The sequence below is a fragment of the Lathamus discolor genome, chromosome 2 (assembly GCF_037157495.1).
Source record: "Lathamus discolor isolate bLatDis1 chromosome 2, bLatDis1.hap1, whole genome shotgun sequence".
Lineage (NCBI taxonomy): Eukaryota > Metazoa > Chordata > Aves > Psittaciformes > Psittacidae > Lathamus > Lathamus discolor.
The window spans coordinates 115152949-115179376 of NC_088885.1; the positions used below are offsets into that span (position 1 = coordinate 115152949).

The 26428-nt window shown below is 37.6% G+C and overlaps 1 protein-coding gene and 1 long non-coding RNA gene across 2 annotated transcripts in view; one reads left to right on the forward strand and one right to left on the reverse strand.

Annotated features, from left to right (window-relative positions):
- LOC136008636 (uncharacterized) overlaps nucleotides 1-26428 on the reverse strand; it is a 49532-nt gene that overhangs the window by 13401 nt on the left and 9703 nt on the right. The window lies entirely within an intron of this gene.
- On the forward strand, nucleotides 106-26020 carry LOC136008633 (desmoglein-1-like). The gene is made up of 16 exons (XM_065668176.1): nucleotides 106-171; nucleotides 8137-8172; nucleotides 8551-8679; nucleotides 9370-9525; nucleotides 9672-9819; nucleotides 10700-10863; nucleotides 11129-11263; nucleotides 11811-11996; nucleotides 12171-12430; nucleotides 13344-13486; nucleotides 13637-13855; nucleotides 15251-15733; nucleotides 17623-17771; nucleotides 18257-18317; nucleotides 19938-20146; nucleotides 21569-26020. The coding sequence occupies exons 1-16, from the start codon at nucleotides 124-126 to the stop codon at nucleotides 22523-22525; spliced, it is 3483 nt and encodes a 1160-aa protein (XP_065524248.1). The 5' UTR covers nucleotides 106-123; the 3' UTR covers nucleotides 22526-26020.

Below are 26428 nucleotides of genomic sequence, written 5' to 3' on the forward strand. Positions count from 1 at the left end.
GAGTATAAGGACATCTACCGAGTGTCTTTTTAAGTAGACACCAGAGTCGGGGGGGGGGGAGGGGAAGAGGAACAAGCTTGTAACCATAACTCAGTTGGACTTGTATCCGAGAAGTCAGATGCCATGGACTGGCTCCCTCACCGAATGGCCACTTTTCTGTTCCTTTTATTGGTAAGTCAGATTTTAAAACAAAGTTTGTCAACTCTGTGATTATGTCAGTTGAGTCTTCCTCAGCAGATCACGACATTTGACAGTGTAAACTACCCCAAAAAACACTTGTGAATTTTAGCAGGAAAAAAACAAGCTGTGCTTATTTTAAACTGCATTTCTGAAAATTCTATACAGTAATTTAGGTTTTCTTTGTATGCTGACAAATGTTTCTTTTGACTTTGACTTTTTGCAGTCTGTTGATGTATCATTTGTGACTTTCTATGTTTAATGCATGACTTTTTAGGTCAGTGTTGTCCTTGGTACTATTTAAGGTGTCACTGTTATTAATAAAATTATTATAATTATAAAAATCTTAATAATTTGACTGATATTACTTGGTTCTGTGTCTATTGTTTTTTTTTTAAGTTGAGTGAATATGGAAAACAAATCTCATTTCTATGGATTAGCAAGAAGGCTTCAGAGCTGACCATGTAGTACAGCTGTATTCAACAGAAAAATATAAAATATAGCAAAGACCTTAGCTGAGTAAAAAAAAAAAAAAGACTTGGCCTATTATTTCACATTGCAAAGAGTTTCTGCCTTGTAGTGCATTAGTGTCTGAGCCGCCATGTGCTGAGCAAGTGAATGAATGACGGAAGTGTTGTTCTTTGGGCTTGTTTTTCTCGCTGTAGAAGGAAAGTTGTGGTTATGGTCAAGCAGCATAGTTGTAGAATGTGTTCATCAAGGCACAGAAATTACCCAGAAAGGACTTAAAAGACTTATGGAGGCACTTTTGCTCCTCCAATCTGATTTTTGTTTAGATTATTTTTACTTGTCTGTGCTGATCTTCTGAAATTAGGTAGAGGTTTAAGGCCCTGAAAATTGAAGAGTAGGATTTCTGTTATGGTCTTCTGTGGCTTTGACACAATTTTACATTTTACACAATGTATTAGTAAGGGTAAAAGTTTGATAACTTCTCGTTACTGACATCTCTAGAAATGTTATAGTCAGGGAAAAGGTATTTGTTGTTATAGAATATGAAATACCAAGACTTACTTTGAAAAGGCAGTCAAATAACTTTAGGTGACAGCTCTGCAGTCAGTAAAGTAGAACTAACCAACATAGGGCAGCTGCCAAGCAAACAATGACAAAACTTGGCAAAAGCAAGTTAAGGTGCAGATGAGTTTCTGCTTGTTTTAACACAGCACAGAGGTCTCTGAGATTGGCCTGTTGTACCTCACACTAACACTTCTGGTTTTTCATGTAGCGATGATTTATTTTACTCAGTTACCTGGTGATGCATAGTCCTGATTTGTCAAAGTTCAAAACCAGATGTTGACTGTACAGTATCTAATACCTGCCCATTCAAAAGAGATTTTATTGCTTCTCATGGCAACTCTGGAGCCACTTTCATTCTTTCATTATATTATTGTTACAATTGCGACTGATGTGTTGGGCCAGGAAAAGAAGCAATTGTGAAAACTGCCATTATGCCATTGTTATGCTTCAATGACTATCAAATACTTGAACTTTTATTACCCAGAGGAAGCAACTGTTGTTCTTATTATGCATCCTGCACAGCTGTGTTCATGGTGGCCTGCACAGCCTAACAGCATCTTTCAGCACCTAAAAGAAAGCTGGTGGACAAACTGTAGAGATTAAATAAATTGTAAATTATGTATCCAATTTTAGTGTATTTTGAGAAACAGTCTTGGTTTTAAGCTTGATTAATCTTTCATGAAAATTACCTGTCTGAATGGTGTGTCTGGTTAGTGTACTATTAATAATCTGTATGAAATAAAATTGTTGTGGAGTTATACATATTTTAGTACACTACTGCACTTTCATAAAAAGAAAACTTACCAGCCATGAAAGTATTAATTTTCTACATGCATTTCGCCATTGGTGGGACTGATTCTGCAACCCTTGTTCACGTGACTTCAAAGGCGTTATTCTCATGAGTAAGGGAGTTCTGTTTGTGATACTTGCACAGACACGTTTTATGGAAATAACCTGTTTGATCAGGTATGACTCTTCTCCTGCCAGCTATCATGTGACAGCTAATAATTTTAAATTCACCGCATCTCTTATATGCACTTTTGTCTGGCTACATTTTCCCATGTGCTATCTACGCTTCAGGGGTTTTTTCCATTTAGGCTGTGGTTACACCTCCTACTCATAACTTGGTTGCACATAAAAATATTAAGGGGCCAAATCCTCTCCTTGCATATGCAACAAAACATCTGTCAGGACGTAGCCAGGAACTTGCAGGCTGATCTGCCAAAGAATTTTGTTGTTGAAATAGGAACTAAAGCAATTCTGCATCCAGGAATTATCACCTGTGATTCAGTTCTTAAGTCTCCAGTTTAACATTCCTAAGCAAAAATGGTCCCAAAGCAAATGTGCATTTGCAGCTAACCCATAATAGAATTCAGATTTTATTGAGGGTATTTTTTGGGAAGACATAGCATGACTAATCTGAAAAACTCAAATTTGAATGATAATAGCAATAGACCCTGTACTCAAATCACTTTTCATTTTTCTAGTGGTTAGGCTCAGTTACTTTATGGAAATTCTTTATATCTTTATGATTCAGCAGAACAGAAACAATCTCAGTGGTCAGTCTCCCAAAGTGGTCAGTTAGAATCATAGAATCATAGAATAGTTAGGGTTGGAAAGGACCTCAAGATCATCTAGTTCCAACCCCCCTGCCATAGGCAGGGACACCTCACACTAAACCATCCCACACAAGGCTTCATCCAACCTGGCCTTGAACACTGCCAGGGATGGAGCATTCACAACCTCCCAGGGCAACCCATTCCAGTGCCTCACCACCCTAACAGTAAAGAATTTCCTCCTTATATCCAATCTAAACTTCCCCTGTTTAAGTTTTAACCCGTTACCCCTTGTCCTGTCACTACAGTCCCTGATGAAGAGTCCCTCCCCAGCATCCCTATAGGCCCCCTTCAGGTACTGGAAGGCTGCTATGAGGTCTCCACGCAGCCTTCTCTTCCCCAGGCTGAACAGCCCCAACTTCCTCAGCCCGTCTTCATACGGGAGGTGCTCCAGTCCCCTGATCATCCTCGTGGCCCTCCTCTGGACTTGTTCCAGCAGTTCCATGTCCTTTTTATGTTGAGGACACCAGAATTGCACACAATACTCCAGGTGAGGTCTCACAAGAGCAGAGTAGAGTGGTAGGATCACCTCCTTCGACCTGCTGGTCACGCTCCTTTTGATGAAGCCCAGGATACGGCTGAATAAGCATGTTTTAAAATACATAAAAATTTGAAATATATGCTTCTGATTGAGATGAACATCATCATAGCAATAGCAATGGATTTTCCATCATGTGTGCAGTACAAATTATTGACGTCAGTTGCTAACACAGGAAGTAACAGAAACAGCTGACTTCCTCAGAATTAGGAAACAAAATGCCAGAAAAATAATCCTGAAAAACTTCCCCTTTTAAAAGCACCTTCATGAGTAGCCGACAGAAATGAAAAGTATAGACAAAAACACATTCATGTTTTGATTTAAAAGTGATCAAATGCATACTTTTAAAAGTATGTTATTTTGTCTATGCTAGTCATTATTTCATGTGCACTGTTTTATCATTTTTTTAAGAGATGCAGAATGAATAAAGGGAAGGGTTCATTATTTCAGCCCTTTAGTAGTCAGAGCTTTGGCTGACTAAGACAGACGTAAAAGTCTCAAAACGCTGACACAACCAGAGCTACCATGGCACCCTCATGACTAATATAATATGTGCGAGTTCTCAGCACTCCTCCCATACAGGCCAGTAACAATACCACTGTTGACTTCAAAGAAAGAGAAGAAGATCCAGTATGAATAATGCTGGGAAGATGTTAAAGGCGTGTTCAGTCATTTAGATTTCAGTAGGTGGAGGAGGGAGGATTCCATAATTGCATATAATATTGCTTGGCAGTCAATTAATGATTAGTTAATTCTTGTTTGTAAATTGCTTTGAAGGTGCAGAAAACTATACACATCCTATGGGACTAATTCTGTTCCCAGTTACATCAGAATATATCCAGAATAACTCCAGTGTGCTTCTAAGGCGTCATTTTGGGCACAAGATTGAAACTCTATATCGTTACAATAAAAGAGAAGTTTTCAGACAGGCCGCTGTGCAAATGACAGTCACCATAAACATGTTTCCTGCCTGCACCTTTCCCAACACAAACCAGAAACAGCTTGTGCAATAAGTCTCTGGCTTCTCTGCAGAGTTTCCATTTTTTCACAGTCTCTCAGAGACTAACAGGACAACAAACCTCAGTATCAGTTTGATCAGTTTGCTTATCCCAAGGTTCTCAGGATGCACCCCACACATTCCAGTGGCTCCTATTGCTTTAATTATCATTAGTCACTTAATCTGTGGAAAGTATTGTACTCAGATACTAGTTTACAAGGAAAATTTATTCACTACCTAGAAGTATGCAGGAGTTCGCTACTAGGAGATAGTAATTCTCTGCTATAAACTGCACTAGAAAGAAGGGGGTTGTATTGCAGAGAGACATTAGCAATAGATAACTGGGGTGTGGGGAGCATAACTGCTGGTGATAGTGGAGAACTGGAAAACATTACTTGGAGGGGTAAAGGAACCATGGAGGTATAGTTGGATAGATGTAATTTCAGAACTGATGAGGTCTAACTGATGAACTAGACAACTTTGTCTGGTGTCTGCCTGCCCTCCTTCTTATAACACAGCAGCTACTGAGAGAGAGGTATACCAAATGCAGACATCAAATTCATAGAATCAGCCTTTTCAAATAATATCACAAACTGTACTAAGGACTATGGATTCAAAACCATCAAGACTTCTTTCAAGATCTTCCATTAGCAGAATGGGGTTTTCCCCAGTTAGCATAGGACAAATGTAGAAATACAGGTCCTAAATTTACAATCCCCAGTACTACTGATGAAGAAATTCCTGACATAACTATTACTGGTGCTCAAAATCAAAGGATGAAACTCTAGTGTAAAATGTATATTCTTCACTGCTATAAAACAGAACTCCTTATAGGCTGAAATCAAGCAGGTTTTGAATATTTGTGTCCTTAACAGAATGCTTTACAGGCATAATACTTATTTCAGAGATATTCAACACAGTTTTTCAGTTAGGCTTGCTGAGTAGGAGAGCAGTGTGGCTGGATGTGAGATCTTAGTTTCACTGTTAAATAACAGAACAGGCCACAGGATGCATACAGCAGACAAGATTCACTAACACTGCACTGGGAGGTGTATACCCATAATTTCTTGGATCAAGAAAATTGCTTGCATGCCAGAAGGGATTTCAGCCTAAGGGTGGAGAGGATTTCACTGTACTCACCAAATGAGGTTCTGCTCTGCTGGTAGGATCAACTGATAAGAGATGTAAACCAGTGCTATTTCTGGCGGACTTCATCACTCAGGTTCTCTGGTTAGGGTAATCTGTCCCTTCTACACCCCATGCTTCCCCAAGATCCAAGAGAGATTTAAAAGGACAGGCCTGAGCTCCTACTGGGTGAAAAAAACCCACAATTTAAATGAAGTCTGATACTCTGCCTTATCTCAGATGAGTAATAGCTGCACATGAATTTAAGACCCATTCCTCAACTGAAGATTTAGTGACCAAGACATAAACTCAGATTAAAAGTTATATTGATGCTTTTAGCACAACACAAAGATATTGTAATAATTTTCCTGCAGAGTACTTTTCTTAACCATTTATGTCAATAGCTTGCTCAATTAAACAAGAAAAAAATCCTTAACCCATGAACAGTCCTATAAATGTCAAGGTATATGCACAGCAAATGGGCAAAGCCAGTCTAAATTCCCTCATTCAGAAGCAGGTTAGGGCAGACATTATGTGCCGAGGTCTCAGGGAAAGTTCTGGACAAGATCAGATCATTAGAGACATTGCTTTGTAAATTATGTATGGTGGGGAAAAGGGAGAAGAGAGAAGAAGGAATGTGAAGCTGCTGTTCATTAATCTGCTGCATGTAAGAGGTTGTTTTAATATGAAGTAAGTGGAAAAAAGTCTGCGCCCATCTTTCAGCCTTGACAGAACAATGCAGTAAATCTGAAGTGAGGGAAGTCCCATGAGGTAAATCTGCCATAGAGAAAAAGATGATCACAGAGTTTATCCAAGTAAAACTGAAAAAAAAAAAAAGAACCAAACAAAAAAAAAAAACACACTAGACAACACATGTAAGATGGGAAAAAAAAAACCAACAAACAAACAAAACCAAACAACCAACTTTTGAACAGTACTGGAAAATTATAAGGAAACTGAAAATTTGAAAACTTCAGCTGGAAACAGCATTTGGTGAAAAAAAAAAGAGAAATTCAGCAACATTTTTTGAGTCATTTGGATATTTTATTTCTCCCATTGATGAATGAAGCAAACATCCAGTCCTGCAAATACTATATTCTTCACCCTTTATCATCTGAGGAGAGCAGATGCAGGTCCTAAACCCAAAAGAGATGCAATGAAGAGGTATATCCACCAAATGAACTTCATTTTCACACCTTATTTAGAAATGAGGTTAATTAAACTGCACCTTCTTTTAAATTATGCTAAGCAGGAAATTAAGGATTCTCTATTATTTTAATTTTAAAGTAATTACATATTATATATGATCCTGACACCTTTATTTACTCAAGACTTTGGTTGCATAGTTAGATCTCAAATCAAAGCCCTCTGCACTCCAGAGAAATCGGCCTTATGACTGCAGCTGGCTTTCCATCTTACACTGAATCTCTTCAACCGCAGTGGGAAGTTTCAACAAAACACTTTCGTTCTTTTTGGTTAAACTACATAGTAAAGTACTTCAGGTTTGTGGAAGGGGAAAGGGACCTGGGGGTCCTGGTGGATAGGAGGATGACCATGAGCCAGCAATGTGCTCTTGTGGCCAAGAAGGCAAATGGCATCTTAGGGTGCATTAGAAAGGGAGTGGTTAGTAGGTCAAGAGAGGTTCTCCTCCCCCTCTACTCAGCCTTGGTGAGGCCGCATCTGGAATATTGCGTCCAGTTCTGGGCCCCTCTGTTCAAGAAGGACAGGGAATTGCTTGAAGGAGTCCAGCGCAGAGCCACAAAGATGATTAAGGGAGTGGAACATCTCCCTTATGAGGAGAGGCTGAGGGAGCTGGGTCTCTTTAGCTTGCAAAAGAGGAGACTGAGGGGTGACCTCATCAATGTTTACAAATATGTGAAGGGTAGGTGTCAGGATGATGGAGCTAGGCTTTTTTCAGTGATATCCAGTGATAGGACAAGGGGCAATGGGTGTAAACTGGAACATAGGAAGTTCCACGTTAACATCAGGAAGAACTTCTTTACTGTAAGAGTGACAGAGCACTGGAACAGGTTGCCCAGGGGGGTTGTGGAGTCTCCTACACTGGAGATATTCAAGGCCCGCCTGGACAAGTTCCTGTGTGATGTACTGTAGGCTACCCTGCTCTTGCAGGGGGGTTGGACTAGATGATCTTTTGAGGTCCCTTCCAACCCTTGGGATTCTGTGATTCTGTGATTCTGTGACTTTCTAAACAAGAAAAGTATAGATTTTTTTTTTTTTATAAATAAATGCTCTTTCTCTAGTTTCCTAGAATTACTTTTTAATATCAACTCTTGCAACCACATCTCTCTTCAGATGAAGTGTTACAACCTGCAAATCTGGTGAAAGGTATTTTGATGTACGTAAACTTGAAATTTGCTATGGCACGTCCATTCAAAATCAAAGTTCTGCCTTGAAAGACAGAATTGATTTTGAAGGTGTTAACTGTTGAAAAATTGAATGATAGGTATAAAAAAAACTAATTGCACAAAGTAATTTATAAAAATCCTGTACCTGGCCTAGATGGGTTATTGCAACAGACTTGAGAAGAAGTACTGCTTCAGTACTGCAGTATAGCAATGTACGGCAGTTGAGTTTGCTTACTGCATTTTGCCCTGCATTTTCATATGCCAATCTTCTTATTGTTCTTGCAGGTACTCCTGGATTTCAGCACAGGATTTCATGTAGAGGTAATATATATTTCTTTAGAAACTGTTTATCTGATCAAAGGGATTTTAGTCAATGCAAAAACTAAAGGGAAAATGCTGGACTAAAACATTTCTGAACTTGAAGATTGAAAATGTATTCAAATATTAAACAGTTGCAGGCAATAACCTGCTTACCCTGTGAAGAGAAGTTCTCCTGAGCCTAAATGAGTATCTCATACACAAGAATACTTTTAAAGTAAATATGTACAGTCTTAAGAGTTTGGGACTCACAGATATACAAAAAAGCACACGATCTATAAAAATTCCTTTTCTCCTTATTGTCGGAAATTCTAAATATCTGTATTAATTTGAAATGGATTGAGGTTACTGGTCATATGATACTGGAACTCTCTGCCAAAGGTAAAAGAATGGGATGAAAATGGAATGGCAAGATGGAAAACCTTCAGAAGACAAAAACGTGAATGGATCAAATTTGCTGCAGCTTGTAGAGAAGGAGAAGATAATTCTAAGAGGAACCCAATTGCCAAAGTAAGTAGATAGTGCAACAGAAGTTTTCACTGACAAGGAAGTTTTTCTAAAGACAGGCTGATAAAAGCAGAGAGATTTAAAAATGTATTTGCTTAGATTAGTCAAAGCAAGGAACGTAGAATAAAAGAAAGATGATGCAATATTTCCAGGTCTGCTGAGACAGTCTCACAAGGTGAACCCATGCAGCTGCTGAGGAGTGACCAAAGGCTTTCTAGAATATTGCCACCAGTCTACTTCCTGGACTGCTCCAATCGCAGTCTCTTCATGTACAGCATCTGTGTACTAGATCACAATATTTTCCTTTTCTCTCTGATCCTAAGAAACCCCTGAGCAGAAGTTCAAGGATAGCACATGACTTCTGTGGGCAACAGAGCACAGATTATGACCTCTCAACATGACCATATCCCTACTGAGGTCTATCCACAGGGGATACTCTTTGAAGTTTCTCTCTTCATTTCCCTGCCAGAAGATTTAAGAGAAATAGAAATACTGTCCAGCACTTAAGGGGAGATGGGTCTCTAGGCTGACTGTTTTGTAGAACTTCCCATTGGTTCTGTCAATGGAACCTTGTGATAAGTGGGTGAAAAACTGAAATTATATAGCACTTTTTACAGGAACTAGCGATAGGATAAAAAGCCCTGCAGGTGCCCTCAGTAAACTGAAATAAATTATTATTATCTATTATTGTAGATCCGATCGGACTGTGAAGAAAACCATCCAATCACATACAGCATCTCTGGAGTTGGAATTGATCGTGCTCCCTATGGAATATTTGTTGTTAACCCAAGAACAGGAGAAATTAATATAACATCAATAGTGGATAGGGAAGTAACCCCAGTATTTGTTGTGAGTACTCCCCTTTTTCTTTTACCTTTATAATGATAGACCCAGGGTGGGGCAGGGAGAGCAGAAGTAGACAAATTCATTTGTTTCAGGTTGTTACTTTGCTTACTTCACTTTTGGTTTTAAAATGAGTAAATCTCTTTACCTAGATACGCTGCTTTGCTAAACACTCAGTGACGGGTGTAGATTTGGAACCACCTCTTGAACTTCGAGTCAGAGTTCTGGATATAAATGATAACCCTCCAATATTTGCACAAACTGTTTTTACAGGATCTATCGAAGAATGCAGTATGGACAGTAAGTAACTATGTTATGCCTATTACAGTATAGGTAGTGAAGCTCCCAGAATACAGTTAATACAAACCTGGAGTGTTCATTCTACTACTTCTTAGGTAATGATATAAAATGGCCAGGGCTACCGCAGAGGAAGGAGCAGCATATTTCTCCATATGCTCTTTGAGCTGGAACCCAAGCTTATACCCTAAAATTAATCAGTGATTCTTCCTTTTCTCCCACACACAAATACTGAATGTACCAGTTTCTAACCGTACCACCATGAAAATTTTTTCACATGTGAAAATTTAAAATATATCAGTTCATTCCTTCTCATTAGAAAAAATTAGCATTACACCTACACTTATTTCCTTTAAGGGTATATAAAATGTGTTTTTTCCCCGACTTTTTCTATTTCAAATATTTGTATTTGCAGCCTGACTATTGCAGTTGAAGTAGATTATTAAATAAACCTTTGCTTAAACTCTAAAATGGTTCTTTTTGTAAAAAGTACAGCAATCCACATTAGACATGCAAATAGCACCGAGGCAATGGTGCCTAACACTCCTTTCCTACTTTGCAGAAATTCTTATTTAAAACTGGGGAGATTCCTTACATGAATATCCACAAGCTCAGTACCTACAGTTTTTACACAGCCACTATATTGACTCAAGTTCAGTGAAAATCTGCATTGCTTCATCTGACCTTAATTTTTAATGCATTTGAAAGTCAGAATTCAGTCAGAATCAGTATTGCAAAATAAAACTTTTGGGGTTTTCTGTAAATGTCAGTGAATAGATGGCATTCAATCATTTTTATACATCAAGTTATAGCATTGTTTTGATGGGATTTTTGCAGGAACAAAATCGATTTGTTTTTCTAATTATTATTTTTTTCTTTTTAGACACACTGGTGATGAAAATAATTGCAACAGATGCAGATGAACCTAATCACCTGAATTCTAAAATTGCCTTCAAGATAGAGAGTCAGGAACCTGCAGGTCCACCCATGTTCATCATGAATAAATATACTGGAGAACTCCATCTGGCAAATTATCTTGACAGAGAGGTAACATTTCCTGTTCCAAAGTTAATATGATGTTGTGGTGTATATGTGTTGGGGGAGGGAAAGAAAGTGGAGGGCAGAAAAAAAGAGAGAAAGGTTGTGGGGTTTTACAAAAATTAAGGAAGAAATGCTTTTTTTTCTCTGTATGTTACAATAAAATGTCTAAGGCAAATTCTGCATTAGGAAATAGTAGCAAGACATGAATATTTATAACATTTAAGATGTACAGGTGGTCCTTCTAATACACTCATTTCTCTTCCTGCAACAGCAACATAGTAGCTACACCCTTGTTGTGAAAGCATCAGACCGGGATGGAGCTGCCGATGGAATATCATCCCTCTGTAGCTGTAACGTTAAAGTTATTGATGTCAATGACAATTTCCCAACTCTTGCTCAAAGCTCTGTAAGTTTTTAATACCAAAACCAACATCACTGTTTCAAAACCCTGTTCAAAAGTTGATAACAGAGCCCTTACCAACCCACAGAATTCATTCACATTTGAATGCTCCACTGGATTAGCATGGTTGTTTCCTCGAAATGTGCTCAAAATCCAATCCACTGCTTGCACACCAATTCTGATAACATACATATAGATTGTTCTTGTATTCAGAGAAGTCAGTCCTGACACTGACTCCTCTGAATTCAGAGAAATCCAGTCATTCAGATGTCCATATCCTTGCAATACAGATTACATACATTAATACAATCTTTGTATATGTTTTCTTACAGAAAGCACAAATCCCTTTCCTTTAAGCTACCTCCACAAACACATGAGATGATTCAGCTCTTCAGATCTGCAACCAGAACCATAATTCACCCAGAACACATGATTTTTATTAAATTGGCATGGACTATGGGCAGGACAACCTTTTAGAGAACCTCTGCATTTAGCTTTGTTTTCCTCACATATACTTTAGTGTTTGCTGATAGACATTTATCTGTCATTCCAGTTTTCAGCAAGTATTTCAGAAAACTCACTCAGTTCAGAACTGCTACGAATACAAGCTCTGGATGCTGATGAAGAGTTTACAGACAATTGGTTAGCGGAATTTTTCTTTATATCTGGTAATGAAGATAACTGTTTTGAAATTGTTACCGATCGAGCTACAAATCAAGGAATCCTTAGAGTAATTAAGGTACGGATAACTGTTGTGATTCAACTGTTGAAATTCTCATTTTAAAATAGTTTTAATTCATTTTAAAAAATTAAATGAGCAGTAAAACACTGTCACTCAACCTTCTAAAATATAAAATATTTAAATAAAATTAAAGGAGCTTTTATATCTAGTTCTCTGTTGTTTATCTTTTAGGAACTGAATTACGAACATATCCAGACTCACTCACTGATTATTGGTGTCAGGAACGTGGCTGCTTTCCACCACTCTGTTGCTCATGAATACCAAATGTCTGGAACACCCCTCACAATAGAAGTAAAAAATGTGATTGAACCACCAAGATTTAATCCATCTTCAGTTGTGTTTTTTCTATCAGAAAGAACAAGAGTAAACTATGTTGTGGGAACATACACAGCCATCGATGAGGACACTGGAGCTATTGCATCAAATGTTGTGTAAGCTCTACCCTGCTTAACTACCTGGGGGAAATAATTCTGAGATATCAGGTGGATGAGGAGTAGGTATTTTAAAGGGTTGTTTTACAAAACAACTTTAAAAATGTTAATAGATTAGCAGCAGAATAATAGCGATAGAACAGCATATTCTTCCACCCGTTTTTATGTTATGATTGTTTTTGTTTCCTGATGCACTTTCCTTAGTCTTGTATACAAGGCAAAGAAAATACCAATTTTTCTATCAGGCTGTAAGTTAAATAAATCAGAAAAGATTTTTTTTTCCTAACCCAAACTAAGAATATTTTTTCTTGGAACATTTGCTACAAACACAGAATTTGCTAGCATATCTAAAAAGCAAGAAAAAAAACCCGCCAAGAATGGAAAATACTATACAATCAGGATATAAGAGGTCACTACCAGCTCATTCTATATTGAAAAAAAAAAAAAAAAGGCAATTTATTTCTCCTGAAATTAATATTTAATGGGACCATAATTTGCTTTTTAATGTATGTAGAAATAAATACATCTAATTTACAAAGGTTTGAAAAGTTTTCTTAAAACAGAAAAAAGCACACACAGCTTCAGAGTATTATAGGCAGAGCTGTAGATTTAAATACTGATATCAACAGGGTTCTAATAAAGGTTTACAGTGTCCAGAAAGGTTTTATTTTTAGACTATGACACCACTTTCAAGATATAATGGACTTCTATGCATTTACTTTATTCCTAATTATTTTTCTGGTCTATATTTTTTTAAGTCTATGGGAATTCTGTTTGAACAGGGTAAAATGCAATAGCGACAAGCACAGCCTAAAGGAAAATATTCCCAAGTGACAAGTATTCTTTGCAAAATGAATATGTAATAAATATATTCATAACATAATGTTGACTATTTTCACTTCACCAAACACAGATATAGTATAGGACGTGATCCAGGTGCCTGGTTCAGAATCAATCAAAACACTGGTGAAATCACACTGAACAAAGTTATTAACCGGGAATCAATCTATGTAACCAATGGGCAGTACAGGGCAGAGGTTCTGGCTATCACCAGAGGTAAGAAAAAAGATTAAGTTCTCTGAAACTAGACTCTCTTTGTTTCATAATTCTCTCACTGTTTTTTTTCTCTTTCTAGTTTTCCCACCTGAGCTGCATTGTTTACAGTATCAGTATTCCCTCCTGACCATAAATACCTTCTTTTTACAGGGGTTCCTCGATATACTGCTACTGGCACCATTGTGCTTTCAATACAAGACATGAATGACAATTGCCCAATTATTAATACTGAGATACGGAAAGTATGTATGCATTCCCCATCAGTGATTATCACAGCAAAGAGTAGGGATGGTGAGGTATATGGTGCCCCCTTTACATTCAGCATACATGGCGAACCTCAAACTACATGGATTATTAGATCAATAAATGGTAAGCTAACCCACATCTTATTACAGAATAAACCAAGCTCTTCCCTAAAATAACAGATTAAGATAACCTTTTAATAAAAAACAACTCTGTTATTAACATCTCTTCTAAACTCACTTAAATGTGATTTTAAGCTCATATGGATTCACAAATTTACTCTGGATTTGCATGTATGTGTGTGTATACACATATACATACATATATACACCTCATATTAGCACTAGAATCAGAATCATTACATGTGGTTTAGCTGGTTATCATCTTTTAAAGGAAACTAAAAACATACTGATAAAAATAGAGCCGCAAAACTGTACTTTACTTGAGTGTAGCTGTAAGCACTGCTATTGGTCTAAATGTAATGAGGTAATTCAAAAGGATTCATTTAGATTAGACATTAGGAAAAAATTCTTCGCTATGAGAGTGGTGAGACACTGGCACAGGCTGCCCAGAGAAGCTGTGGCTGCCCTGTTCCTGGCAGTGTTCAAGGACAGGTTGGATGGGGCTCTGAGCACCTGGTCTAGCAGAAGGTGTACCTGCTTATGATGGGGTGGGGGCAACTGATCTTTAAGGTCCCTTCCAACCCAAAACAGTCTGCGATTCTATGATTCTGTAATTTGATACCTTTTTATTTCTATATTATCAAAAAATCTAAGCATATGACAAAACTCTTATTTTTTTATTCATTGTTATTCATTGGCAGAGCTTTACTTTTATGAGGCATATGAAAATGGCAAATAAAGATAACAGCTTTTGCAATTTATTGTACAAATTGTACTTTACTTTTATTTCTAAGAAAAACATATTAATCAGTGCCCAGTGAAGCTTTTCCAGTTTCCTTCAGTAGGACATGACTATATTATTAAATGACAGAATTTGCATAACTTACTGTAGGCATAGAAGACTATATTAAATCGTAAATATCACAATTACAGCTACTTTTGTCTCCTATTTGTCCTAAACAGATGCAAATGAGTAACTTTAAATATTTTAAAACTACTGAAAAAAACTTTCGGAAAACACATTTAGATTCCTTGTAAGAGAAACAAAAAAGCACCAAATTGCAATTTTTACGTTCACCTTTATGCAGATAAAAACCAGTAAAAGCAGCAGTAGACATAAAAAGGCACATTTGCCTCTTTTCTATTTCTCACATTAGAAAGTGATGACTAGGCTGATCTGGTTCAGGTTTTCAAGAACTAAAAACTAGCATAGATGAATATCATAAATTTCAGCTTTGAGTAAGTACTGGAGGCACATAAGGAACAGCAGATCTTAGAACAGCAGCACTTCATAATGTTCTATGAATATTACTTAAAAAATTCATTATTCAATTGTACAGTATTTGTAGTCAATACCTTAATCTAAATATTTGTCTCTTTTTTTTTTTTTTCCCCAAAGCCTCCTCTGCAGAACTAACGACTCAGAACATTGACTTTTACATTTATAGGATCTATGTCAGCGTAAGAGATAGCCAAGGCCGACGCTGCCTTAAACCACATGTAATTCCTGTGCAAGCTTGTCAGTGTGATAGTCGTAATTACTGCACCACTGGGGCCACAAAAATAATTATCATTGGTGGTGGCAGTGGCGGTGGTGGCAGTGACACTGGCGGTAGCAGTGACAGTGATAGAGGCCAGGAAGGTGAAGGACAGGGACAAGAAGGTGGTGGTAATGGTCAGACTGGACCTGAAGGAGGATATACTGAGGACCACACAAACTGGCAGACTTACACTGGTGACTATGATGAAGCTGAGGGATATACGGAAGCCACCAATGATGGTTATGATGGATATGGAAACTCTGGCAGAGATCTCGGATCTTCTACCACACTTAGCGGTGCTGCCATTGGCCTGATGTTCCTTGGTGGATTAATATTTGTTCGTAAGTATAAAATTAAAATAATAATAATAATTATTTATTTTCTAAAAGGTGTATTTTTTAATTCTTCTAAAATATGGTGACTTTTCTGGTTGGTTGCTAACCTATTAGTTCCCATGGGCCATTTGACGGAGTAAAAATTGTCTCATAAATTATAATTTCTACATATTTATATTCTGCATATTTATACACATAATTCATTCAGACATAACTATTTCCTTCCTAAGGATCAGGACTTTTTTCCCAAGTTGTTATCCAGATACACTAGACCAGGTAAAAATATTTAGTAGAAGATACAGATTTGGGGCAACAGCTGCCCCTGCAGCTTCGAACTTACCCTTCGCAATTTGTACTTGAGTTACATTACTAAAAGTAATGGACAAGTATCAGCTCCAAGTAGGCTGTGAAAAGATATAGAGAACAAGCTTCTTTTGAACTCAGAGCCAGCATTTCAGTGGTAGTACAATAAATTTAATAATCTTACATTTTGAACTTTTTGGCTGTTGCTACCAAACATTGCATCTATTAAAAACGAGTAGCATTTGTGACAAGAGAGTCAAAACAGATCATTCATTCATATGTCCTAGTATTTTTGAAGAAATGTAAGTTTAGGGATAAAATTATTCAAGTTAGTCTTTATGCAAAAATTTACTTTTCGGACCACCACAATCAGATGTGGTCATCTTTCTTTCATGGCCTGGGCATCAAACAATCCACATCTAAAATTTCCCAGTGCAGAAATACTGATTACAAAACCAGAGGAAATTGATTTTTTTCCCCTGACTTTTTGAAGAGAGTGGTTTGTTTGAGCTTTGATTTTTGATTAGCAGGAATCAACTAACACAAAATTTTGAAGCTGAAAAGGCTGTTTTGTTCGTAGTTCCCCAGTGATTAATGTTACAGGACAGTCTGTCTTTCTGCCTTTGGAAATTTCTCGTAGCTGGTAGTCTGGAGTACATATGTCCTTAGTCATGCAGTGTGGAGTAGTACTGTGTACGCTCTGTAGCCCTTTCCTCTTTTCAGTTCACTTTGATGTTAAACTGGGAGCTTTAGATGCTCTGCTTAGTCTAGTTTAGGTAACTTTCTCCACTTCCTCTACAGTAGTACAAGCTTACTAACCTAGCTATCTAGGTTAAGGACCTAAAGACAGCCAGATTTAATTTTGCAGTGCCTTTCTAAAATAAGCAATGTTTTCAATGTTGGCATTTAAAGCATTCAGTAATTTCCAGCACAGAGTCCTTGAAACAACTAAGCATAATACAGCACACTGGGAAAACTGACTCACTCTATGTAATCATTTCTTAAAGCTAGGGTTTGAGATTTGCCTCTACTGTTTTTTCAAACCAAGTATTATGTGTAAGTGATGCAAAAAATACAACTGGACCCATAGCCAAAGATCACTGCAGTCAAATGGACCCCCCTTCATTGATTCTTCTATGTCTGTTACAGCTAATGTGTATTTCTTTTCAATTACAATATCTGAAGAGACAATTATATGCGTATATATCAAGAATGAATATCACTGAATGCTATACAGAGCACAGCTTGTTCTGTTTGTTTAATTTTCATATGCATGCAACTTACATTCATTCTCCTGAGACAGATCAAAGTCTGTTCCCAGGTGCATAGGCATAAATTTGGAGTAACAGCCCTACTCCACCCCCACATTGCTCTGCTATAAATGAAGGTACAAATTATTCTGAATTTCCAAATACATGCATTTCCAAAAGCAGCTAATGATTCTGAAAGCCAGACTTGGAGGCTGCTTGGTTTGAAACATCTTAAAAGACACGTTTTCAAAAGTTCTTCAGCACCTGCCCTCTGGGAAAAGCAGCTATTCCTGTGAGGAAGAGAAGTCCTAAATACCTGTTTCCTGTTTCTGTCATGTTAAGTGATTCCAATTTTGATGTCAATGAGCGACTGTTGTGGATGTGGACCTGGTGCTGCAGGTGGAGTTGGAACTGGATTTGAACCTGTACCTGAATGCACAGAAGGGGCAATTCATCCGTGGGGAATAGAGGGTGCCCAGCCTGAAGACAGGGTCAGTACATCCCATGTTTTTAAAACCCACAGCAGCTCGTATTTATAGAAAAGACTGCATTTGATTAGAAGCATGAAAGTGATCGTAGTACTGTGTTGTCATCTAGAAGTCAGGCAGATATAAAAGGTGATTCTTAATTAACATTTGAAGATGGAGTTTGTGTGTTTTAAGTTGTGTTCAGTTAGCTTGGCCGAACAGTTTGGTGATACCTATTCCCTAAGCTGAAACACAATAACTAGCAATCTTAATCAGTGCAAAGTAGGACAAGGTAATAGAAACCATCTTCACTAGTCACTTTTTACATTAACAATGAAAACTTGAAGTCTTTTTTTTCCTTTTTATTCCTTTTTTTTTTTTAATGGGGATGGTAACTGACAGCTACTGTTAACAGCTTAGACTCCTAATTTCGTAATGTGCTTCACGTCTTGGTCTTCATATGAAAATTTCAAAGTCATCATTCAAGGAGTAAAAATATTGTTTTCCAGGATGTCTCACACATTCTTGCCCCAACAACTGCTGCAGGAGGTGATTTTGGTGAACCCTCTGGTAAGCAGATCCTAAAGTTTTCTATGTGAGCTGTCATAAAGCTATCTTTCAGAACTTCACATCTTCTGATTCATAGGGCACTTTGGTTTCACAGATATAACCCAACCCTTCTAACCATACATCTGCAGATAGTCAAACTGATGCTAGTAGGACTTCCAGTGTGAATAAAGATTATGAGGTTTGAATTTTGAGCAGATTCCCTTCTGGAAACTACATTTAATTTGAAATATCTGCCAAGGCTTTCAAATCTTGGTCAATTTATTATTCCAGCTACTGAATGGAGGGACTTCTCAAGGCAGCAGTTTTAGTACAAATCAATCTTGAGGACAGAAGAAGGAAATTTTCTTTCATAACTTGGTGGTGAAAGGTTCAGCTCTTCAGCTCTCAGTTTTCTGGGTCTACTTCCCACAGAAGAACAGGACCTGCCAAGCAGCCAGTTAATTGCTGACCATTTGTGCACTAACCTAGACAGAAAGCTAGACATAGCACAATAAATTCATGCTTCTGAGATAAAGCTCCCCCAGGGATTCAATGGCCATAGAGAATAAAACAAGCTGAGCAGTGCCACTTCCTCTTTTTCGCCATTCCTTACTCCACAACAGGAAGGAAGGATGCTGGCACAGATCTATTTTCACTAGCTTTTGACAGGAATACACGTCAATCTGCTAAACACCTTCTCTAATGGCTATTGATTATTAAAAAATGTTCTCATGTTTAAGGTAAAATCAAAAGGGAACACTTGGGGGCATAACCATGAATTAAGACTCTTCGTTCTCAGGGAAGTTCTGCTGCCATTGAAAAGTTTAAGACTTAGACATCTCATTTACTTTATTTCCACTCTTCAGTAGTATTACGGTGAAAGCTCCTGGCTCAAATTCTATAAACTCAGACTAATGAGATTAAATGAAAAAAAAAAAAAAACCAAAAAAATTAGCCTATGTTTCTTAATATAATCATAGCTAAGACTACTGTATGCAATTGGCTTATTACATGATGATATTTAAGACCACTCATTCCTTGTTATCATACATGAAAAAATCTGGAGAAGATAAATCCTGTGACAGTATGATTTTATAATTTATTGTAAAATCATTTTCATTCTTTATGAGGAACACTGGTGGTTATTATGCTCTATCGTTGTTCTCCCAAATCCTCCTTAACAATCTATTGACTAGAAAATGTGAAGAGTTACAAAGGTATTTCTTTTGGAACAGAGTTTAAGGCAAAACAATTTTAACCCCAAAGTGATCATAAATATACATTTATGTATTTGCATAAATATCCACAAGATTATCTGATTTTCTAATGCAAATTCCAAGATGGCATATATATACATCACACACAGGAATCTCCAGTCAATTACTCAAGTAAATCATTGATTTTCTAAAGCACATGCTGCCTAGCCTCAGGAATAAAATCAAGGTCTTAGATGTCTTCTAATATTCAAGTTTTAATTGCAGTTTCAATGTTTGGCACCTGTGCATGGATCTGTGACTAAAATTAGTCTAAAATACCTTTAGAAACTCAGTAGTGTCAGTAGTGTATCGCTTTTAAAAACAGCTGCCAAATTCTGAGTAAATTTTCACAGAGCACAGGAAAGATAACTTCTTCTGTTTTCAGACATATATACAAACACATATGGAGGAGGAGGAGTAGTAGCCTCTGGTGTTGAAGAAACTACAGGGGTTGGCTATGGCACTGGTACTGGTTACGGAACAGCTGGAGGAATTTCTGGAACAGGTGAAGTAAAAGGATCAATTGGAGGAACAATTAAAGAGTATCGAGAAGGAGGGGTGAACATGGCCTTCCTAGACAACTACTTCTCTGAGGTAACTGCCTGATCTTTTTTGTGGTGTATCTGTGAGTCCACTGTTAGATTCTCCTCTCCAAGTTACATGGTGAAAATCCAAGATAACCCCACTAAAATTTAAACTTCCATGATATAAGACTGGTGTGAGAACAAAGCTGACCATACTAGTAGGAAAAACTATGACACTCAGGAGTACCACTTTTGAGCTGCTGCCATGGTAGGTTTGATTGTTCAATGGCCTTTTTGTAAAACTGATGGACACACTTCAGGTATGGGTAGCAAGCAAATAAATTATTGCAGCTTCATAATAGGCCACCAAATTCATATATTTGTCATCTTTTTCAGTGTAGAGTTCAATAATAACTTTGCAAAACTGTTCACATATGTTTCCTCTACAGCTTGTTTAATAAAGTCACTTTAATCATTAAAGAACTGTGAACACCAGTTCACTTTCTTCCTTATTTTTATTGGCATTTCTGTTCTCTAAAATATTTATTAACTGCAAGTGGCACAAATATGCAGCTTCGTAATTGGCAGCAAATTAATTAGCCTTTAAATATGGGATTAAAAAATGCTATGATGTTTACAAGATTAATGGATTAATGGGATGTATTTTCATAATTATCATGAACACGCATAAATACTATGATTGCATATGTCACCAATATATTGATCAATATATAAGGATTGCTGTCTCAAAGTCTCGAGCATGGACTTCTTCCAGACCACAGTCTACCTGCCTAGCCTGGGAGCCCTACATATTAACTGTCTGCCAGCCATAGGCCTCTACAGATTATTCCTGCTATCTCAATCTCCAAACAATCTGTCTCTGCCTCACAGGCCACCCCTTCTATCCTTCCCTGCTTTCTATAACTTGACCCCACACTCATTTTAAGTTCTCCCCTTTGCTGCCTGATCCCTCTGCATTGACCACCCTACCATCCCCAATGCCATCCCAAATCAGTGATCCATCCTGCTCAAAATGGATTTCCTCTCTAGGCTCACAAAACTTTCTCCACTGTGGCCAACCCTTCATCTCATCCCCTTTGTTCTGGTCTCTCCACTGCTCCTCTTGCCATCCTGCTTTGTTTCTTTTCCTACCACTTCCTTCAGATATTGCTGCCCAAACAGCAGATTTGTTCCCCTGTCTCTTTCTATCTTTCCCTTCACCTAACAGCCAAACTCACTGAAAACAGACCAAATTTGAGATGCCAAGTGTTTGCAGAAACACAAATAAAGCATCAGTAACATCTGAATAGGACTTATTTCCAGGTTACAAAGATGTTGATTATATAATTTGTTCTGCTGATGTCCCATTCTTCAAGTCAACTGGGCCTTACTGTGTTTAGGGAAGCCTTACCGTGGTTTGAGTCCTCATGGTTAAAAACCTGATAAAAAGCCACTCTCTTCCTTTTTGTTTCTTTTTGTTTGCAAACTACAGAAAGCATTTGTGTATGCGGATGAAGATGAAGGTCGGCCAGCAAATGACTGCCTATTAATATATGATCATGAAGGAGTCGGTACTCCCGTTGGCTCTGTGGGTTGCTGCAGCTTTATTGGAGAAGATACAGATGAAACATATTTGGATACATTAGGACCAAAATTCAAGACCTTGGCAGAGATCTGTCTGGGCAAAGAGATCGAACCTTTCCCTGATGTCAATCCACCCTGGCCATGCGTTAACGTCACCTTTCCCAACCCTGAAAGTGATCTAAATCTCCCACCACCTGGGACCACCATCATTGTCAATGGAGGTGCACCTATGCCTCCCCCGGTTGGCACTACAACTGTTGTTACTGAAAACACCTACACATCTGGGTCAACCATACAGCACTCAAGGCCGATGCCAGATCCTTTGCTCCACGGCAACATGACGGTGACTGAGACCTACACCTCCGGCTCCCCCTCAATTTGCGTTGACCCTCTGCGTGCATCCAATGTTGTTGTAACAGAAAGGGTTGTCGGTCCTGCATCTGCTTCTGATTTGCGTGGCATGCTAGATATCCCCGATCTCACAGATGGGTCCAACGTTATCGTCACAGAAAGATTAATTGCACCTAACTCCCGGCTCCCGACCTCTCTGAGCATTCCCGATTTGGTAGACGGATCAAATGTGGTAGTGACAGAAAGAGTGTTCAGGCCTGCCTCTGGCATGCCAGGCAGCTTAATAAATATTCCCTCAGAATTAACAAATGCCCACAACATGATGGTCACCGAGAGGGTAGTATCAGGGTCTGGGATGAGCAGCATGGGGGGAGCAAATCTGGGGAGCATGAGTAGCACGAATCAGATGCTCAGTGCTGACTGTCACCTTGGCCAAGCAATGGGCACAGCATCCCCCAGCACCTCCCGGAGAAGAGTGACAAAGTACAGCAGTATGCAATACTCCAGTCAGTAAGGCCTCTGCCAGCACCCCTTCCTGCTGAAATTACCATTTGCACCGATACTTATTAGCTGCCACCCACCAAGAATATTGTTATTATTCATAACCAGGAAACAGCGCTAAAATTTCAGGGATTCCTACTTGTGTAAGGATCTCTGAAGGGTGCCCCATCTCAAGGTCAAACTTTGTCAGTGAAGGGAAAGTCGAAGTTAGCTTTAAATTTACTTCTCTCTCTCCACATAGACCACAAGTGTACAAACAGATACTGTTTTTGGAGGGGTATTTGATTACTGAGTGGAGCAGTGAGAGGTGTTCCTTGTATGCATACAGTATCCGTATGAATTTATGTTATATAAAATAATGTTAAAATACTGTACTGTTGAGTGATCTCCCACAATAAGCAGATTTGGGTTAATAACCCCTCACTGACAAGACAGGAAAAGAATGTAATTGATAATTAGTCAGCTCAAGACTAAATAAGCACTTTCAAGTGCATCATTTTACATTGCATGTTATTCAAGAAGTGGTGTAAAATGGCACTTACAACCATTTCTCCCATCACCAACAACAGTTATAAATAATAATCATATAAACACAATGCATTTTCATTGCTTTCTGAAGTTCTCAGTAAAACAAACACTCTGCCATGGCCTGCCATGATGTTATTCTCATGGAAAGGAGTGTGACCAGCAAATCACTGCAGCTGGCACTGCTGTGTTGACACTGTCACCCAAGAAGATGTTGGCTTCACCTATTCTCCCTTACTGTTACGGCTTTAGTTAAATCTAAAAGGACTTCAGTGACAACCAGGAGCTCTTAGTCAGATTTTTGTGCCAAACTAAGACTAACATTTAAATCTCCGATGTCAGGTTATATTAAGAGGGCTATAATACACTGTGCCAATCCTCTTTTCAAACATTGACAATAAAATAAAGTCTTAGAAGCTTTGTGATGTGGGGAAGGAAATAGCAAGTATTGTATCACTGAGACTGGTAGCTAAAGTTCTTCAGGAAAAGAAAACACACTTAAGAGGAATATAAATTTGCTAATAAGCCATGTGGACAATTTTTATTTCATATGTCAATGTAGTTTGCATTGGTATTTTGAAAGTTTATTTGAATGTGTTAATTGAAAAAGTCTTTATGATGCTATAATCTTAATTAAATCTGGCTTTTATTTTCCCACAAAAACAGCTCTACTGGACTCTGTTATTCTAATCATACCTTTAAGTGTCTTAGAATATGATCTGAAGGAGAACTGAAATATAGTATCTATCTCATTTTACTTGTGTATCATATGTAAAATAACCATAGTTATCATCATAGTTATCATATGTAAAGTAACCATAACATTGCCTAGGTGTGAATACAATAGAGCTATACAGATGGAGTAGCCTTTTTTGCTAGACCAACAAATCTGTAGTTTCCCCTCAAATTTTGCTTCTTCAGTTTTGATGGATGGGTAAATGAAAAGGTTTTAAGGCTTGTCTGTGAGCTTCTCACTCTGTAAAGTGGAAAAGAAACTTTGGGCTGCATATCCAGCTTACCTTATCTAAGAAGAACTAGGTGACAAGTTTCTGAGTCAGACACCAGGAGAAGGCTTTTTGAAAGATGCTTTCAGAAATATGACTAGACCCACTGTCAAAGACAACCTGCAGTGCCTTTTGAGTCAATGCCACTGCTATTAACACTAGTAATCCCCAGGAGTCATGATCAAATCCAATGCTACCTCGAGAAAGGGTCCCTTCCAGGGTTTCAAGTTCTTTATAAGTCAGTTGTGCTAGATGCTCTTCCCATATCTGAAGTATTGCTATTTTTATTTCATCCTGTAGCCTGATTATCTTAGGTATCACTAAAATTGCATTGACATCAGTGGTATTAGCCTCTCCTATATGTTATGTTGTTATTCACCAACTCTAAGTTTGGTTTCTGGAACTATTTGTTAAAGAAGAAAATAGGTACTAATACATAAATCTGCACCCTGGAGAATTTGTGATGAAATTCACTAAAATGCTGACAAGTTCTATTTTGTTTTGCTAGCCACCTATTTACGTAAAAAAGCAAATATCTGAAATAACTATGACCCTCTAGACATTTAGAAAGACTATACAATATAGTCAAAGCCCACCAGAGATATTTTTTTAACGTAAAAAAAAAAAAGTCTTGTGTAAATATTTCCATAATCATCTATGCAAATCAGAAATATTTTTCCTAATTGTGATTCAAAAGTAATAAAAGTAGTCTTTGGGATCACATGCTGAATTCTTTGTGGCCCTCTTGAACAGGGATGCTGTGTGAAGTATGAGTGTCTGAACTAACTGGTCTCTTGTATGTCTAGAAATACAGAGGGTAGAAATTAATAGAGAAAAAAAGTTGTTTCAAAGGACAGGTTTTGGTTATTTAGTGATTGTCTACATCTAGTACTATCTTGTACCAACTTATTAAAGATCAATAGCTTATTGTTTAATGTAATGTCTTGAAATATTTCTAGCATTCTTTAATATTGGTTTCTCACATCGAACAGCAATCACATCATCCCTCAGTGCATTTCCAGTGCATCTCTCCGTATTAATTTCTATTGCTGTGTAATTTTTACAGTCTTTCTTAAAATTTCTTTCTTCGTGACATGTGGATAACTTTAGGTTACTACAAATTCTGGATGAAAAATGTATATGAAGATGTGAACAAATATTTGATTCATTAAAAATTCTGTGTAAATTCTTTTTCTAGCTTTATTATTAAAAATTAGCAAATAGTTTTATCCTGACTAGTAGATATTAGTTTTGTTTCTTTTCCTTCAGTTGTAAGTTAGAAGCCTGCTTGCTGTCTATCTTATATCATTTAATAAAGAAGAATGAGTGGTTTTCAGGGAAGAAAGACAACTCTGAGTAGTGATTATCAATCCTGCTCTAAACCATTCAAGCAAAAAGCTTTTATTAAAGTGTCAGCAGCATGCAATACTAAGTCTATGGCTTCCTTGTTTTTCACTTGGGTTTTGTGGAACAGGGTCCTGCAGTTTTACGCAGGCTCATGCAGTTTCACACAGGCTCATTGAGATCTTGGCATCATGAAAAGTATACTGCCATGGATAAAAATACAGCCACAAGGTGAGGGTCTCATTAGATTTCTATCTTGGCAACACTGTCTGAATTTGAACTGCAGGTTTCGCTACTTTTTACTCTTTCCTGATTTAGTGGTACTAAATAGAACATTTAAATTGTTGTGAGCAGCACCTACTATGTGCAATATTAAAAGAACACATAATTTAAGCAACAGTAAACAAAAACAAGACTACTATTTTGCTTGAATTGACATAACAGTGTAATTCAAACGCTCCTCACTACTGAGTAACCAAATGCATTATTTTAATTTTTCATTCTATTTAAAATATTATTAATATTACAGTGTTATTGAGTTTTCATAAATAAAAATATTAGAGCTTTATTTGTAATAATTTCTGAACGGCACTGAAAAAATACAATAAATAATCATTTGGAACGTCATGTTTTAAGTAGAGTGGCTCAGGATTATTTTTTTCCCCATTCCTCAGTAGGAAGCTTAGTTTGCATAAAAACTGCTAGTTTGTACAAGAAAATTCTGGGTTTAATTTTCCTCTGTAAAGAAAAAAAGCATTAAACAGAAAGTCTTGATTTAGAAAGTCAGGGCATTCCAGGGTGAAACTATTTCATGTGGCAAATTGACTAAGATACTTTGGCTTCAGGTTGTTAAGCAGAAACGTGTCAGGTCTCACAAGAATTCCAGTACAGTTTCCTCAAGCCCTCATTCTCTGTGCTGTTCTCTCTCTTTAGACACTCTTTTCTGTGATACAGCTGTATCCTACAACTCCGAATTGCTTCAGAGGAGCTATAGATCAATGCTGGAGCACAAGCCATAAAGAAAGACAGCACATGACACTTGA